This window comes from Callorhinchus milii, unplaced genomic scaffold, assembly GCF_018977255.1.
Source record: "Callorhinchus milii isolate IMCB2004 unplaced genomic scaffold, IMCB_Cmil_1.0 Scaffold7, whole genome shotgun sequence".
NCBI lineage: Eukaryota > Metazoa > Chordata > Chondrichthyes > Chimaeriformes > Callorhinchidae > Callorhinchus > Callorhinchus milii.
Genome location: NW_024704748.1, coordinates 23,714,198 through 23,732,216, shown reverse-complemented (window position 1 = coordinate 23,732,216; position 18,019 = coordinate 23,714,198). Strand labels below are relative to the sequence as shown.

General features: G+C 37.5%; 2 protein-coding genes across 4 annotated transcripts; both read right to left on the bottom strand.

Moving 5' to 3' along the window:
* Positions 1 to 125: 125 nt before the first annotated feature.
* Positions 126 to 5,688, bottom strand: mmp21 (matrix metallopeptidase 21). Its single transcript, XM_007903966.2, has 7 exons — positions 5,508 to 5,688; positions 4,297 to 4,954; positions 3,784 to 3,923; positions 3,099 to 3,240; positions 1,960 to 2,217; positions 1,693 to 1,865; positions 126 to 975 (listed from the first exon to the last, which is right to left on the bottom strand). The coding sequence occupies exons 1-7, from the start codon at positions 5,658 to 5,660 to the stop codon at positions 676 to 678; spliced, it is 1,824 nt and encodes a 607-aa protein (XP_007902157.1). The 5' UTR covers positions 5,661 to 5,688; the 3' UTR covers positions 126 to 675.
* Positions 5,689 to 8,324: 2,636 nt separating this feature from the next.
* On the bottom strand, positions 8,325 to 17,609 carry uros (uroporphyrinogen III synthase). Of its 3 annotated transcripts, none has more exons than XM_007903963.2 (10): positions 17,159 to 17,609; positions 16,746 to 16,827; positions 16,290 to 16,373; positions 15,821 to 15,917; positions 15,604 to 15,678; positions 12,873 to 12,947; positions 12,001 to 12,084; positions 11,636 to 11,721; positions 10,954 to 11,052; positions 8,325 to 10,282 (listed from the first exon to the last, which is right to left on the bottom strand). In XM_007903963.2, exons 2-10 carry the CDS (start codon positions 16,815 to 16,817, stop codon positions 10,160 to 10,162), a joined length of 795 nt encoding a protein of 264 aa, XP_007902154.1. In that variant the 5' UTR covers positions 16,818 to 16,827; positions 17,159 to 17,609; the 3' UTR covers positions 8,325 to 10,159. The 3 variants fall into 3 exon arrangements, with proteins under 3 accessions (XP_007902154.1, XP_007902155.1, XP_007902156.1); XM_007903964.2 differs by having other exon boundaries at positions 17,423 to 17,609; XM_007903965.2 differs by having other exon boundaries at positions 17,429 to 17,609.
* Positions 17,610 to 18,019: the final 410 nt, after the last annotated feature.

Here is an 18,019-nt window from a genome sequence, read left to right as displayed (position 1 = left end):
AGCACTATATCACATGCAAGGATTATTATTATTAACATTATTCCGAGAAGGCAGATACTCGTTTAAGAGCTCTGCAAAGTTTCCCATTATTTGGCAATGTTCTACAGTTTGTGTGTTTTGTTTAAAAGGTTTATCCTCAGTCAAAGCTACATGTTTTTTTAAAAATAAAATATTTAATACAAATATAAAAACAAAGATTGAGATTATGTTCTATTTGTCAATCAATATTTTTGCATACACAGAACTAAGCAAAGACATAATCTAAAACAATAAGTGCAGATATTGTACAAAGGTCAGTTGAAAAATGTTGTATTTCAATGGTGGAGAAATATGCTGAATAGTTCTACTTGTGTCTGTTAGTGGAAAATCAGATTTTTTCCCAAACTGTCTTAACTATATCAAGAAATAAATAGATTTTTAGGTCCGCCCTGGTCAAATATTAATATTTAGCAAATAAGAAACTATTACCACAGTTGGGGTTAAAGTTTGTAGCATTGTTTAAAAAGCAAGACAATCATATTTGCAGGCTAGTAGAACCGTTGTCATACAAGTTTAAAAAGTAGGCCAATCTATAGTCTATCCGGCCTTTGTCATGCATTATATTAACTCTGGTTTACAAGCAGTTTATTTTTTCACTTCAGCTTCCAGTTTGTTGTCAGAAGTCTCTAAGCATATTTAGTTCATTTCCAGAACTGAAGAGTGAACATTACAAATATCAAACCATTGATCTCCTATCTTTCTTTTGGGAAACAATCCATTGTATGGCAGTGATGGATTCCGCTGTTTATCTCTCTCATTGACCACTTTCCAGAAGAAATTATTTTTGAAGAAAAAGATGGATTGATACTTGTATGAGTAATACACAGCATTCAGATTGCTGATGGGGTGATCATCCAGCACCACTCCTGGAAAGACATCTACAATTCTTTTGGGATAACCATTGACCTGTTTAGTATTTACATTGAAAGCAATCACCTATAAATAAAGCAAATTTAAAAAAAGAAACGATTTTAGAAATATTTAACTGATACTTTGATTTATATAAACACATTTCAATAGTATAATAATTGAAACATTTATAATTGGATCAGACTGTAATATGAATAAAATATTGCTGTTCTCATTCACTCCTATGCTTTCCTGTCCAATACTCCAGTTGCCTCACTCTACTCCATCTTTGCTATCATTCTTAGGGTCATATTACCATCTGCGTGATTTGGATTGCATCTTGAAATTAGTCGTTCTTGCAATAATCTTATTTTTTTTAACAGCTACATGTTAAAGCACCAAAACAAATCCTATTGCATTCTTACCAAATGGTTGTATACTTAGTAGATATGTTGAACCAAGCAGCAGGACAATTTTGCCTACGGTATTAAAATAACAGAAAATACAACACACTATGTTTTCACGGGTGTTTAGTCATTTATATACTGAGGCTTTTAAATTATTCACGTTGAGAGGATGTCCCAAAGCAATTTACTATGAAATGTACTGTATTTGCAGGCTAAGAACATTGACTAAGGAAACTAGTATGTGATGAACATTAGGAATTTCAATTTACAAAGATTTTGAAATTGGTAGCTATCTGTTTTGTTGGCTTTGTACGACCACGTGTTTGTACAAATACTAATGTGAGGTGTCGTATTCAATTTGGCTTGCCTTAATGTAAACATGAGTATTTAAACTTACATTTGAATCTTTGAAGAAGTAGATGTGTTGGTCTCTTCTATCGTAAAAAGCTGTATCAATTGGACTTGGGACACCTGGAAAGCCTTCAGAAATTAACTTAGGATATCTCTTTCCCTTTGCATCTGCAGTATACGCAATATCATTTTCATTATCATATCTCCAATACTGAGTCCCTGTAAGAGAGAATTCGAAATTCAGTTTGAAACTAACATTTCTAACAAACTAACAATAGAATATCTTATCACACTTTGTTGAGTATTGCATTACCTTTGAAAAAGTAGGTGGCATATTTTGTCCATGTCCAAATGTGTACAAAGGCGTCAATCCCCTCATATGAAATTCCACGCCATCCAACTGAGAGAGCAATTGGATCTCCATAGCGTGTCCGGTTATTGCGGTTCTCGTACAGCCAGTACCAGCCATTTCTGAAGAAATAGGTGTTAAATTGAACCACCAGTTCACCATATTGATTTCTTTCTTTGCGAATCCAGTCAAATATTGTATCAAAGGGACCTTCACAAACACCTTTTTTTTAAAAAAAAAGCCAAATTTATGAAAAATGTCATTCTGTACTTTCTATGCATTAACAATTTAGTATTTATTCATCAAAGGCTAGGCAATACAATCAAGCCATTGTTTTATAAAAGATGGCATTGTACTAATGAATGATTTACATGACTCGCGTCTAGTCAATTGCACCACAATTATATATACATTTCCCTTCATTTCTGTGCATTTCTAAAGGAAAGTATACATGTAGCTAAAATCTCTTTATATGTGGCTTCACTGTCTTTTTTAGTTGTGTTACAGTAGTGCAATATCTGTAACATGAAAATCTCTCAGCTCTTAATAATTACAGAATGCAAAGCATTGGAAGCATGAAAACAGTGAGATTGGAGATTTTTTTTTAATTCTGCTAAAATTAATAGTTAATGTAAAATGGACAAGGCTGAACTCAGGTCAAACATTCCATTTTCAATTTGAAAATTAAGGAGGTATGATAGTTAAATGACCTGTGTCGAAATATTCACTGAACTCAGAGAAGAAGCAGCAAAGGAAGTTGTGTCTCATAGAAGGAAAAGCCCACAACTATGAGTTTNAAAAAGAAAGTTTTTCGCTGATGGAAAGTTTTGGTTAATGTTTATTTCAAACTTCTCCCGTTTCAAAGCTTAGTTAGCAAGCTTAGTGATACAATATTGTATCACTACAGCACTGTAGTTATATAATATTCTTTGTATTAGTATATCAGCAGTACAATTATCTAACCAAAATACTGAGAGTGATTTTAATAGTTTTTCAATCCTTGGCAGTTGGATTAACAGACGTGGGGAAATGTCCTAGTAATTTCTATAATATCCCATAATGTGAGTGAATTGGAAATTATAGAAATGTAAATCTGTACTTACCATAAAGTTGCTGAACAGCTTTCCTATCGAGCCAATCCAGCTCAAAGCCGACTTCGTGTGGGATGTAGCTGGACTGCATTACTGAACCAGTTCTGTAGGTGTGAGGTAAACCCAGCACGTGACCTATTTCATGGACAGCCACCTGTACAATTGGACAGATAGGAACACTTATGAAGGCAAAGAATCCTTTCCCCATAAATAGTAAACATTTCCGATGGTTCTTCAAAAGCTCAGTGAGTCATTCATTTATAGTAGTACTCTCGTATCCATAATGTATGTAAAAACTAATTGGAACACATTTACTGCAGAGAAGAAGGCCATCCAGCCTATCATGTCTGTACCAACTCTCTTAAGAGCAATCCTTTCAGTCCCATGTATCTGCCTTTCCCCATACCTCTACATATAAAACTTTAAAATATTAAAGTATGGTGAAAAAGCGGGGAATGGTACTACAGTATAAAAACACTGTAGCCCAAATGATTTCTGTGCTCTAAACCTATGATGCTGTAGAGCTTTTAACTTGATTGTTATTTTATTGCCCACTAAAACGAAAGTTAATGCAGTAGAAACTCATAATGATTATCGCCAACTCTTCAAGATGGTTTTCATACAAAGTGTTTGAATTCATTCCCATTAGAGAGCAAAAAGAGTGAAATTTTCTGCAATTGCCATCAAAAGATCTTACTTTCAGCAGGCTAATCCCATTTGGATTGTTTAGAGTTGTAAATTGATCATCATCATCAAAATGAATGTCACCCAGTTGCCAGGCGTGAGCAAACTCCTGTCCATTGCCATCAAATGCCCGAGTGCAGCCCAAATGTCGACCTGGAGCAAACCCCAAAAAAACTTCAATTATAGTTAGAGCAGCATGATCGTCTGATCGTTAGGTGTACAACATTAAACTAACTATGGTGAACTACAATAAATTGATTGTGAATCCTTTGTTTATCCAGCATTTAACACACAAAATACATCAGTATTTTATGCTTGAGAAATGTTAAGACATGTTAATGGAATTGGCTGCTACATTTCGCCCACACAATATAGTCAATCCACTTTGCAGTATATTCTATGAAGCGCTTTGAGAGGTCTCAAGGTCTTATGTTATGTCTCAACGTGATAAGGCGATATATCAAATGCAAAGAGGATTATTACTATCTGTATAGCGGTTCTGATATGCTGCAGATGTTAATGTTACCTGTCCCAAAGCCTAGTCGGATGTCAATCATTGAGGCAGGGGAAGTGACCTCCTCTTCGAACTCTATAGGCGTAACCTCACTCCACATCCTAAAAGCCAACCTTAGCATATATCTTTGGTCTTCGATGGAGAGTTGTCTGCTGTAACCTTCTCCCATTAGGCGCCATGTGAGCTTTGATTTGGAAAAGGCTCTGCTCTGCAAAAAGGATCCACCTGTTTGTTCCTGTCTGGGAGAAAGCAGTAACTGCAAAAAACGTTTCTTCCGCTCTTTGGAATTTACAGTCGCATTGGTACCTCCATCACCATTATCTGTGGTGCTGTTTAAGTGAGTGGTCTGGTTGAAGTTGGATGTATCATTGAGCAGAACTTTCTTATCTGGAACCCCACATCGTGGCTTGTTCATAGCATCCTTAGTTGCTTCATCCAGTTTTCCTGTCATAGGTAAGCCATTGACCTCTTGGAACTCTTTCAAAGCCTGTACGTAGACAATGCTTTTAGTTGGCTCCGTCTGAGTGTTTCCCACTTGTCTGGACAATGAAGATCCCTCTTGGAGGATATCCAGTAGCTCTTTAGGAGCTGGATGCTCATCTGCACTGTTCTGGTCCTCATTATTATCCCAGTTCACTTGCTCTGTCCACCCATATTTAGCCAAGTATTTCTACGACAGCATGCAAGATAATGTTCAAGAAATGTGATTGTCAAGATTTAGCAGACATATATAATAGATACACAGAGAATTTCAAATTCTGATCAAAAATATATTGAATAGTAAAGGAACAGTACAGCTCAAATTTATTTAACCCCCCACAAGGCAGCTACTTCTGCTAAAGTATAAATCCATAAGATTGGCATAAAATGACCATTCAGCCAAAGTAGCCATTCCTCATATGTGAGTGTTAATGGGCTCCTCAACCATACACACTGTGCCAAGTGACCTTTATTCCTGTTCTTTCCACTAAAATAATAATAATAATCCTTATACCCACACATACAACCTGTAAAATCTTTCTCACTTTACCCCCCTTCCCTTCTTACGCTTGAGATGTTGCAAACCTCACCTCTCCATCCAATACACCATAAAATAACTAAGCCACTATTCGGTAACAAAAAAAAACCTTAATGTATTTGTTGATTAACCCACACCGCTTTATATACACACACGCGCATATATATAATATATAAAATATATAGCCTTAGAGATCACATTTTACCTGAGCTGCCTTCTGATCCAGGATGGGACTCGCCTGTTGTTCTGAGATGGACAGTATATCTGAGTGATCACGGATATGAAAGAGTTTCTCGCAGCCACCCCATCTGATGAGTATAAGAGAGGACAGAAGTGTGAGCTGGAGAGCCAGGAGCATGGTGATGGGACCCGGTGAATTGGCTCGCTGTGGGAAGTGAGTGAAGCACATGGGTTTTATAGACTGTCGGCCACATGATTCATTTCCTTCTAACCTGCCTGCAAACCAACTTCAATTTACAAACTTTTTCCCCACCCCCCAATCTGTCCGGCCACAGGTCGTTAATCTTCTGAATAATTCTGGTAACTGGCAACATTTAACACGTGCATGATATATTTACAGGAAGACCAAAAGAAACACTTAAAAGTCCTTTTTGCATTTTTTAAAATAAAACTGGGAGCCCTGTGATTAGTATTTGCTATTTATTCTCTAATGACAAGAAATGGCTTTTGAAACCCCAGGAACTTTTCAAGCAATCATTAATTAATTTGAGCACTAACATGAAAGAAATTGACTTTAGACGCTCTCAGCTATTTGTAATGTGTTCTTACACTGAAAACGTGTTTTTGGGGACACTTCAAAATGCCCCGTTCTTTACCTTAATTAAAATGCACATGTGATTACAATTCAAATACAATTAAATACAATCTCGATCTCGCTTTTAAGTTTGCCTTGTAGATCGCACATACGTTAAGAAATGCAGTTGGTGAATCATTCAGTAAATATTAGACAGCTGAACAAGGCTGTAGAATAGTTAGTATCTCCTTACCTCAATGTGAAAGTGTTAATGTTGAGTGTTGACTGGAGTTAGAGGGTAAATTTGCTCAGCTGCGGAACATAGCATAAATCCATTCATTCTCTCTCTTTCACCGTTTGCAAATCACATCAAGAATGTAATCACAAACACCACCTTCAGAACTGCTATTCCTGTTCCACTGCACATCTACTATTGTGTGTGAAAGTGTGTGTCATTGTCTGAAAAGCATCAGCTGCCAGGAAGCAAGCTTGTTTTCCAAACTATCGGGTTGTAGAAAAGACACAAGCAAAACAGAACAAAAAAAGAAACAGAACAAAAAAAAACCTCAGAAAAGACACAAGTAAATAATTAAATATATTAATTTTACCGTGGTAAAGAGCACTTCAACTAAATTTTAACTAAAATGTATAATTAACAACCTGCATTAAACGTATTGGAATCTCTCATCATATCAACAAAATCAATTCAACTAAGTTTGGACCGGCAGTTGTCACTTGTAGGGCTGTTCTAATGTATATCAACATATACTATATAATAATATACTATATCAACTGGACCGTTCATGTTTCACCACCAATAAAACACACATAATGGACCGTGAAACATTTATTACTATTAATAATAATCCTTGCATTTGATATAGCGCCTTATCACGTTGTTCAGACACTCTTGAGTACTTTGAGACTTCTTGATGACGTGATAAGGCACTGTATAAAATGCAAGGATTATTATATATCCAAAAATCAAATGCAAGGATTTTTATATTGTAAATTGCATTTCACCCAAATCAAATCATATTTTTAAAGTGATGTTTAATTCCAATGTGAAATGAGTTTGAACTGTCGCAACCCAGATACAACTCGTAATTTGGCACAGTCTTGTGCTGTAAATGACATTCAGAGGTCGTATCATAAGGTTGATTAGGTGCCAGAAGTAGAAAAAACACACTGCTCTATTTGTGTCTGTTTATTAGGCTAGGCTAGGCCAGAGGCACATTGCGGGCAGAGTAGGAGTTTTATTCTGCATCTGTATCTGACTGTGCCTGACATGGGAGTGCTTAGTGGTGGAAAAATGTAGAAATGTGTTCCATTACCCAGAACTGATAGTTCGCGCCTTGCTGAGCAGAAGAATTCACAAAGCATAAACAACTTTTGTAGCCTTGGCCTTTTAGCCTCATAACCTAAACTTGCTCACTTATCAACTACTGAGGCAATATTTTTGCACTGCAGTTTTCAAAAACACTCAAAAAATAGCTGATTTATTAGACTTGCTTCCATTAGGTGTTTTCTTTCTTTGTTCTGTGCCCCTTTCATCCAAACTGAACAGCTCATTGCACAGGAATGTTAATGCATAGTGGGAGACTGTTAAATGTAGGTAATGAATAAAGCAAGAAGCTGAGAATGATTCAAAGCAATGAATCCAATGCTCTGGAATAATCTCCATTCAGCAGTGAAGACTGCAACTGGGGAGAAATTCAAACAACCAATGCACTCTAAAACCCAGCAGTATTTCCTATAGTTGCAGAACACATCATAACTACTGTAGGACGTTTATACAAGTATATAGTATGAATAAATTATGTTTCTCCCATTACTTTCATTTTTAATGTCGTCTTCCAGCGATCTGTTTCCAAGTCAACAAGAATAAATTACATTTTTAGAGCACCTTTCACATTGAGAGGACATCTTCACACAGCTGACTGGGAGCCTGAGCTGGGGAAATGGTGACCATAACTGCAGTTGCCATGACGGGTCTTAAGGTGGGTTTTGAAGGCATAGATGTAGGGAGGAGAATGGACTCTGCAATGGAGTTCCTGACAGATGGAGCTCACCATGGTGAGATAGATGGGGTGGAGGACATGAAGCACAGCTGAAGCTGTGCGCAGGAAGCAGCCACAGCAGTAGAGTTACAGAAGGTCGAGTCGAGTGGAGTAAGGCTGTAGATGGATATGAAAGTGAGAACGCAAATTTTGTATTTGATCTGCTGGAGGATTCCCAGCTTCACACTAGTTAAAAGAATTTACAGTGTTAGAAATGTATTTTGTGAGAAGCACACTTTAATCACAAACAGATTTTACTCGCATAGCAAAATGCATCCTTCAGTATACAATACACTACAGTGTTTACATTTTAGATACACAATCGGACGGTTCACAGCTACAATATAAGAGTTATCCACCAACATTGACCAAGATGAAGTGTTTTGAAACCAGTTTACTGTGACTTCCAGGTCAAGCACATAAGTCAAGTCCTCAACACACTTGATTTACAAGTAGCCTTCATGTCTTTACAACTTAGGTTTGTAGATATTTTAATTTTTTTTATATGTCAGAAGTTTTCTTCATCTGTTAAAATTAGGGAAAGATATATTTTTTAAAAATGTTTCAGTGTACCCAAGACAGTAGACATATCAAAGACCCACAGCAGTAAATTTGTCTGTGTATCTGTGCCGTAACACTCGATGAAATTCTATTTAAATGCCACCTGTAGATGAGAATAAAGAAAAAAAGAAGAAAGAAGGCCAATGAAAACCTACGAAATGGACAAAGATGAAAGCAAGAGAGAAATTCAAGGAGGAAACCAAATAAAATAAAGCTCATACAACAAGTAAATAAATTATTTGCAATGAACAGAAGTTCAGATTTCACAGCTAGTTGACAAGTTGACCTGAGTGTTTTCAGCATCATGACAAACAACAAGTAAGCAAATACACTTTTGTGACCCTTATGGGTGGTTAGATCTATCAATAACAATAGCTACACTTTCTTCTGTATAATCTGCTTCATAAAAAAGCATCCCTGCCACCACAAGGTAGCACTTTACACTTCTGCTCACTTTGTTTGGTAGCCCTATGATGAGCCACCTGAAAACAGGCAGTCAGGACCTCAGTTTTATATCTCACCTGAAAGACTGGTTGTCCAGTAATACTGTACCTCACCAATGGTGTGTCAGACTGGACAATGAGCTCAGAATTTACTATGAGAATTGAAGCCACAACCTTCTGATACATGATACCACAAAAGCACTATTGACAGTGCCAAGCTGCCACAATACAATTTAGACTTGATATAGCATTATCACTTCCAGCAGGAGATCAATGAGGAATGGGAAGTGCTAAAACAAAATACCAATTTTTTTTCATTCTTTACTGTTCCTCCCTAAAATGACGCACCAGAATACATAGATAGCTTAGACTCCAGAGGAAAGTTTTCTTCACTGTGTCTTAATGCAGTAAAGTCATCATGAAGGAATCCTTTCCTGAATATGGATGCTTACATCTGACACTGTAGATTAATTAAATTCAAAAATGACAAATGAACAAATAGCTATTACATTCAGTTAAACGCACAAAATCGCAGGGAGGCAGTATAAAAGTATTTCCTTGCAGTTCTCTCTAACCTCAGTCATTCAATATTCATGCTGGTCACAAACTGCTAGTACATTTTGTGGTCCGGTAAATAAGCACTTAATTATTGCAGCTCTTCCAGACATTTTGTTTTCATCAAGTTTGCAATATCAAAAATATAAAGATTCTGTGAAACAGATCTTTGGTGCGTATAGATTAATATAGAGGAACTCTAACAGTGCAAAGACAATTTTCAATTTTGTTGCTTTTTTTGTATTTGACGACAGCTAAGCTGCTAAACTGTTTAACATCCCAAAACAGGGTTGTTTTTAGCTTTCTTAAGATACTGCTAATGTGCAAATAACTTCTCCAGAGAATTATTTTTGGATGCAACTGCTCTGCACTTCACGTGTTGTGCCTTAAATTGCAGTACAAAAAAAATTCTAAAGGACAATCAATCGTCAAGCAAATAGTCTGTTAAACGAAGGGCAACTCTTTGTAAGTGTGTGCTCCACGGTTATTGGAGGATGCTCCGTATACTAATTGCTAAATCATGTGGTGTAGGCTTTCCAGCAGTGCAGCTCACAGTCAGTCCACTTGCTACCATGGCATCAGCTGTCGTGGGTCCTATGGCTGCAAACTGTAATACAAAAACAATTCAGTATAAAATGATCCAGATTTTCATAAATCATTGAAGGTATAGAAATCGAGCAACAGTATTGAAAGTTTAACAGCTCAATATCTACTGCCATGTTGTATTCAAAGCAAATTGAAAGAATATATACACTATTAGAACAGTTTTTGTTATATACATATAAGCAACTTTAAAACTGAGCTCATTGTAGACACTGTTGTCATAAGTTATCTACACAGATGTGCAAGTGTGTGGGGTAAAGTCACTGCCTGACCATACAGGCTGGAAGGTTGCAGGTTTGATTCCCATCAAGAATTAGCGCTCTCACCCAGGGTAACAGTGTGGCTTATACAATTGGTCTTAAACAACTAAGAAAACCGAAGAAATAGAGCTATTTAAATGATAGCAAAGCTTTTTAATGCTTTAACGCTTGCTTCCTTCTAGTTATGTGCAAAACTAAAACCAGATTTTGTGTCTTAAAATCAACCTGTATCTTGTCAAAGAGTCAGTAACATATATAATAGACTTTCTTTAATCATCATAACACCCCATTATAAGCAAGTAAAAAAAATAGCTATGTTAGATTGTATGCAGCTAATAGGTTCAATATGTAAACAAATTAATGAGATAAGATCATCTGAATCTGAACACATATGAGCTCTTCACAGAAACCATACCTTGATTTGATCAAGAAGTTCTCCTGATAGCTGCTTAATTACATTCAGGCAAAACTTGATACCAGAAGGACTGAAGAAGGTAATACTTTCTGGGATTCCCTGATGGAGATAAAAGAAAAATAAGTTAATTGGTCCCGACTACTATCAAGCTAGGTGCTGAGTTAACTGCCAAGAAGCAAGAGGTGATGGGTTCAAAAAGACAATGTCCTTGCTCAAACACGTAATGAAGGGGCAATTCTCTCTGTGTAGCAGTAAGTATAAAAAGCGTGCATTGAGGATGATGTCCAGATATTTGCTTATGCATGCTGTCAATGATATAATCTCACCAACATGTAGAAGCATTTGCCCCCATCATAGTTTGCTTCTCTGCAGAGGGCGAGTTAAGAATTGACAAGTACTCAGACAACGTGAGGCAGACAAAACACCAGCCTTTATAAATCAGGCCCCGTAGTACAGCATTTTATTCTAGAAGGCATAACCAAGAACAGTAAGGCATCAGTCAAGAAATCTTAAGTTTCAAACCAATTTGAACAGAAGTTAAAAAGTGGTAACATGGGAACAGAAGAACATAGGGGATCAGAAAATATCACCTTGATATCTCACATTTCATTAAGACAGTTCACAATTTACTGAAGTGATCAGCTATTGTAAGAATGAAGCATCCTGTGGACATATAGTGTACCTGTTTTGAAAAATAATTACTCAAGGCCTGCTGGATGAGAGGATGTTCAGTTGTGCGATAAACAGTGATGCCCTCCAAAGGTACACCTGAAATTGGTACAAACATTTGTAAAACGGAAACAAATTGTAAATATTATTAAATGAAGAGAAACCATAGCACTCCAATACTAAATGTTTACATTTTTCTACAAATTCTTGAAGTTACAATATTACTATTACTCCAGTAATTTACTTTTTAAATAGTTTACACACACAAAGTGACTTTATCTATTTTAAGATACTTTAATTGTTTAAAGTCTAAAATGCCAATGAAAGTAACACACAAGGAAAACATACACATACTGGATTCAAAGTAGCAGTACCTACCCTTTTCTTTCAGACATTTAGGAAGTGTTTCTCTCTTTAATGAACCACAAGGAAAAAGTAGAGGCAGAGAATCTGAAGATGTTTCTGCAGAAAACAGGAACAAGATTTAGGATTACAACAACGGCCTCTGATAGTTGTTTTTGTGGTACCACAAAGAGTTAAAAGTAATGTTTCGCTGGTTTCTGTTCAAATCAAGCGATTTGCCAACAAGACTCAGCCTTGCATTGCAATGCGATGCAAAAAACAATACAATGTTTTTATAAACCTACTAATTCACAGCTGCAACAGCTGAAAGCTCAATATAAGAGAGAGGACGATGGCTAATATAAGGGACAGACTTGCTACAAACTATTGTGGTGCTCCAAAATAAGCCGATAAATTTTTTATTGGGGGGTCATCCATAGATTGGTACAGATATAACTCGTCAGTGCCTCCACATTCACTGCATGTGGACATCATAGGAAATGAGATTGGCAGTGAACTGATGACCCGGAAATCAGCTATTTTTGAACCAACATGCAGGGTGGACGCAGGCCCAGTGAATGGGGTCCAAACTCAACTTGCATTGTAACTGAACCAGCGTCATAACGAAGTGTGTAAAAACAGGGTTTGGTTTTATATGGGGATCAAATGAGAATGGCTTCCAGCCAAGCTGTGATGCAGTCGTGATTAAATACTCTACCGGCACCAGTGGGCTGGGCTCACATATGAAGAATGCTCACTTGGGTAGAGAAGCATAAGGATGTTGGTGCCCATAGCACCATATCTAACAAGAGTCTGTGCTTTCAGGGAAGAAAAATTATGCAAACTTTTAAAAAAAATAATAAAGAAAGGAAACTTCTTAATGAAAGTTCTCATTTACGTTCACTTACTGTTGCAGATGTACTCAGCTAGTTTTTCTGCATTTCCAGAATCTTCGCCTTGTGTTGCAAGCCCAATTTCATTAACTGCAAGAAAGCCCCCCCCCCAAAAGATATTCAAATGACTAGGTTTTCCTTTACCGTTTTCAAGTACTGCGACTATTTTCTGATAAGGACCTCAGACACAGCGTGCTGCTATTTGTCAGAGAGTTTAAATTTCTAGCTGAGCAATTCTCACGCCTCAGAAGTATTAAAAATCTTAGTACATTTAAAGATGATGGGATCACAATGTTCTAGGAAATGCTGCTCCCTCTCTTCTCATATTTTAGTGGCCTGTTTAATGTTGCATAACTAGGCCCATTCTGTACGTCTGTGACCTCTCGTTTTACTGTTATAGATTGCTGTGTCAGGATTTTAACCAGTACCCACCATTCCCACTCAGCATCTTTACTGAGGACCATTCTGGTTAATAAGGGATGTGCATGTGCACAATATCCTGAAGGATATTATTATGCAATAATAATTATAATAATCCTATCATTTAATATAGCGCCTTCCACATTTAGAGGACATCTTAAAGGCTTTTTACTGTAAAGTCTAGCGACTGTGCATTTTTGGGGTCAATTGCTGTGTTTAACCCTTGACCTGTCACCAGTTCGAGATAAATGACTGTCTCGTTGGGCTGAATAATTTCAAAACATTCATGTAAAGCATGTAAAACGTGTAAGCAACAACAATCTAAAATTCAATTAACCTAAAATATGTTGATAACCCAACCCTTCGATTCTTAAGCAAACAGCTTTTGTCAAAACAAATCCTACATCTCAGAATATCCTTTACATTCTGGGTCATACATTCACAAATGAAAGTAACCAATCTGTTCAATTTCACTGCTTGCAAACATGCAGATTATTCGTTTTTGTGGGCCATATGTTTAACACCAAGCATACAGTATTTAAATAAACAATTTACAATTTCAAACTAAAGAAACAGACGCAGAAGAAAAGTAGTGTGACTGCGCTATGTTGGTGGAAATGTGCGAGGAGCAACACCAAAGCTGTTTGCTACCAGTCACGCTGTGTGCACCGGAACGTGAAGTGTACTCTTCATCATTTATTTGCCTACACATTTGGTGAATTGACGTTTGGGGTTGAATTCCCATCTCTGCTGCAATAAACAGGTTATGAGAAACCACGTCACAGCATATTCTGTGTTTTTTGTTACATCACGAAAATGGATTGCTCCACCCCACCTTTCCTTTCATGTCGCTAAAATAACCACCCACTCAAACAGACCAGAATGCAAAGCCTTTTAGCTGCTTCTTTCATGTGGCGATGTGTGTACTTTGCAAATTCTTGTGTATTTGTGCTGCGAATATTTCCCAAGAGTGTAAAACTGTTTGTGTTCACTGTTCCAACCTCTGCTTTGAAAACAAGGTCTTGTTTGGCCGAAACTAAATTCAGCTCAATTCTTTTAACTTTGAAAACATTACAAAGTTAGACAATGCAGGGGAAAGGGGAATAGCAGAAAAAAACTGGTCTGTCCTAACATACACCAATTATTGGATAATTATGTCCTGGATTATAGTTAAGACAACCCAACTCTACGATGAGAGAGCTCAGTGATGGCATTTAGAGGCAGTACAGAGAGAGGGAGTGCATGGAGACAGCGGGGCAGACCAAGGGAAAGAGTATGGGGAGAATGACTTGTATGGTCACCCTGACCATTTCCCCCCAATGCTCGGGACCTGACCCAACTGTCCAGCGCCTTGGGACGTTCTCCCGACGTGAAAGGCACTCTATAAATGAAATCTTGTTGTTGTTGTATAAGTAATAATGAGCTAGTATGAAGACGGAGAGAGAGCATGTAGATAGACATACAGACAGAATGACTGTGGAGGAAATAGAAATTTTGAGAAAATAGAAATGGAGCACTTTGGAACAAGACAGCGTGAATGGAAAGAGTGTACAAGGGTTGAGAAGGTGAATAAAATATTACTTTAGATAAAACAGTTGGTTGAGAATTCTAGTATTTTTGCCCCTCTACCGTATAAGACAATGGTTTACAAGGAAAGAATAGAGAATTGGGATTCTGTACTAATAATAACCCCTGCATTTGGTATAGCACCTTATCAAGTTGGAAGGACGTCTTAAAGCGCTTCACAGGATTTACTGTGAAATGAGGTGACTGTATTTGTGTAATGTCCCACAAACAGCCATGAAACAAGGCTCTAGTATCTAACAGTTCCATCAAATGCAAATAGTCTTTAATTATATTGTTTGGTGGGCTCAGAGATGATGATGACTAAGGTGATACCTTTTCTAAATACAGTATGTGGTGAACGAAATAATAAAAGCAGACACAACTTTATCCAATGGTTCTGAAATAGGTTGTTGCATTGCCCTCTGCTGGGGGCAAGACAGCATATCTATATAAAGAGATTCTCTTCCACTTTGGTGGAGCATTGACAATCTTAACAAGCACTATATTGTGCAATACTCTTTCTTCTTTACCTCTACTAATAGTCACTTCTTCATTTTGTAATGTTACTCTTCCTGTTTCACTAGGCGCTAGCTTGCATTAAACTACATCAGCAAATATCTAAATACTTCTTGAGGTAGATCTTGTAGGTTTTGTAATCCTATTTTTCACATTGCTTAACCTCATCAGCACATTTTATATTGGAAAGTAGTGCTCTCTCCCACGAACAGTGTGCACAATATATAAAACTAACTTTTCTTACCTAAAGAGCTGGTAGATTTTCCTACAACATAGATAGATTTTATGCTCCATTGTCCTTTTAAAGAATTATTCCAAGCTATTGAAAAGAAAAATGAAAGAATTATGATCTTGCACTATGGAGGTCTGATGTCTTAATAGAATGAACACTTAAAAGGAGATGGTCCAAAAAATGACTTAAGCTATTGCAATCTGTCAGAATGATTCCGTAGCTCTCTTACCTGCCCTGAAATCTTTCTCATCCAAACATAACTTGACAGCATCAACTGCTCTAGGACTGGTAAATATCAGGCCAGCATAAGCTTCTGGGTGGAAAAGCTGCAAACAAATTAGCACAAAAAGAGCCATAATATTTAAATCCAGCACTTAATTCGGTGCATCAAAGTGTCCTTTAAGAAGACAGCAACATTGGTGTCTAATGTGGGTATTGCTAAATGTGAAACGTGTAGTTATCAAATTTCTAAAATATGAAATGTGCTGAAGAATTCTCAGACAAACTTGTTGTTTAAAAGTTTGACAGTTATGCATTTCTTATCAAGAAATATCACAAATGAGAACCTATTATCCGAGGCATATTATTAGTTCTGTCTTTTCACACTAATCACAATACCTTGTGGACACAGACAACTTTATCTTAACATTTGACACCATTCCTATATTCAGGTTCAGATTTGCACAGCGCATACCTACCTTTTGTGATAAATCTGTTAGTGATATAAATTCAAATGACAGAGTGGGAATTAGAGTTGCCTGGAGACCAAGTGAAGCAAACTCCTAGCAAAGAAAAATAAATAGCAGTGGATATTACATCGCAAAAAATAGCATTTCTTTCCCTATACAATGACCCGCGGGCCTGTAGCTGATTATCTAACTATCTAACACTGAAATCAGCTAACTCTGACATATCAAATGCAAAGTAAAAACGTTTGTGAAATATTAATACACCAAGATAATCTTCACAGAGTGACAAATCATTCGCCAATATGTTAGAGAATGTTGGTATCAAAGAAAAGCAAACCGAAGTTACTGAAATTAAACAAAATTGATAAACAATCTTCTCACAAAAACACTGTGCAGAGTAAGTTATTCAAAGAGGCACCTCTAGGATGCATCAGGAACAAAATGAATAGTTTTCAAGCTACTCACTTGAATGTACGGATCGGGTCCTGATTCTCTATCCTTGGGATCTTTCAATAATAGGACTTTCATTGTAGACATTTCCTCAGAACTATGAGTGACAATGGAACAGAACCACAAATTGTTGATACTGTTCAAGCACGCTCGATGATCATACGTAGTCATCTATTTCGTCGTTATAAGATTATAGCATGCTGAGTCAAAAGCTAACATTCTTTTGCGGCCAGACTCTCTCTTCAGGAATGGATAACCATATCTATGTGTCTCAGAAAGGCTAATAATGGTCTCACCACAACCGACCCACCACCCATTACAACAGATGCCTTCTCTGATAGGTCTTCTTGTTACAATCAACAGGTCAGTGCCTGTCTGCCTCAATCTATCAGGAAAAATATTGTCTAAAATACTTAAGTGAAACTTACCGTCACATCAAAAACGTTCTACAATACAATTGACATTTATAGTGTCATGTCAGGAAAAAATCTCCCAGCGCTTTATGCTGCTGGATAGATACTTGTGCCAGGGGGATGGGTGTCTTGAAGAAGATGTAGATCTAATATTCTATGGTTTCAATTGTGTGTTTATTCTCCCACGCATTTCACCAGTGGTGTTTCCTCTTAAACGGGAGTATCATTCACTATTTGTGTGTGTTTTCACTTGATGCGCTGTTGCGGTGTGTTACATACTGACACCTGGATCTCCAAAGCCGAGTCTCCCTGGTGAAGTCGGCCTAAGTTACCGCAATCACGTCAGTCAGATATTCTCCCACAACAACAACTTGTATTTATATAGCACTCTTCACGAGAGATAGAGTCTTGGAGCTCTAAACAGTGGCGGAGCTTGACGGCGAGCCAGGGAGAGAGGGGGGAGGTGACCAGAGGCTCAGTCGAAGAGGAAGGTCTTCAGGTGTGATCTGAAGACAGACAAGGAGGGGGCAAGTGGAGCGATTGAGGGAGAGTTCCAGAGTCTCAGGGGGTAGTGGCTGATGGGTGTAGCAAACGGTACAAGGGATGTGCAGGAGGCCAGAGCCAGTCAGACAGTGACAGAGAGAGTGACCGGTCTCACAGACAGAGACGGGGACACGGAGACAGTGACAGAGAGCGACAGAGTGCAGTGGATGACGGAGGCAGAGACAGTGATCATGACTGAGACATTGATAATAACAGACACTGTCTGAGACACCGATAGTGACAGAGAGTGAGAGAGTAAGAGTGACAGAGAGTGACAGTGAGAGAGACAGACACTGTCAGAGACACTGATAGTGACACAGTGACGGACACTGT

Bases quoted from the DNA above. Each gene is read 5' to 3' on its own strand.
- uros (XM_007903963.2), bottom strand. From the start codon at position 16,817: ATGTCTACAATGAAAGTCCTATTATTGAAAGATCCCAAGGATAGAGAA. The intron at 12,948-15,603 runs GTAAGAAAAGTT...GCTTTCTTGCAG, and splicing joins AAAATCTACCAGCTCTTTAG to TTAATGAAATTGGGCTTGCA. The intron at 12,085-12,872 runs GTAAGTGAACGT...TGTTTTCTGCAG, and splicing joins AGCTGAGTACATCTGCAACA to AAACATCTTCAGATTCTCTG.
- mmp21 (XM_007903966.2), bottom strand. From the start codon at position 5,660: ATGCTCCTGGCTCTCCAGCTCACACTTCTGTCCTCTCTTATACTCATC. The intron at 3,924-4,296 runs GTAACATTAACA...GGTTTGCTCCAG, and splicing joins CCGACTAGGCTTTGGGACAG to GTCGACATTTGGGCTGCACT. The intron at 976-1,692 runs GTAAGTTTAAAT...CTTTATTTATAG, and splicing joins ACTTCTTCAAAGATTCAAAT to GTGATTGCTTTCAATGTAAA.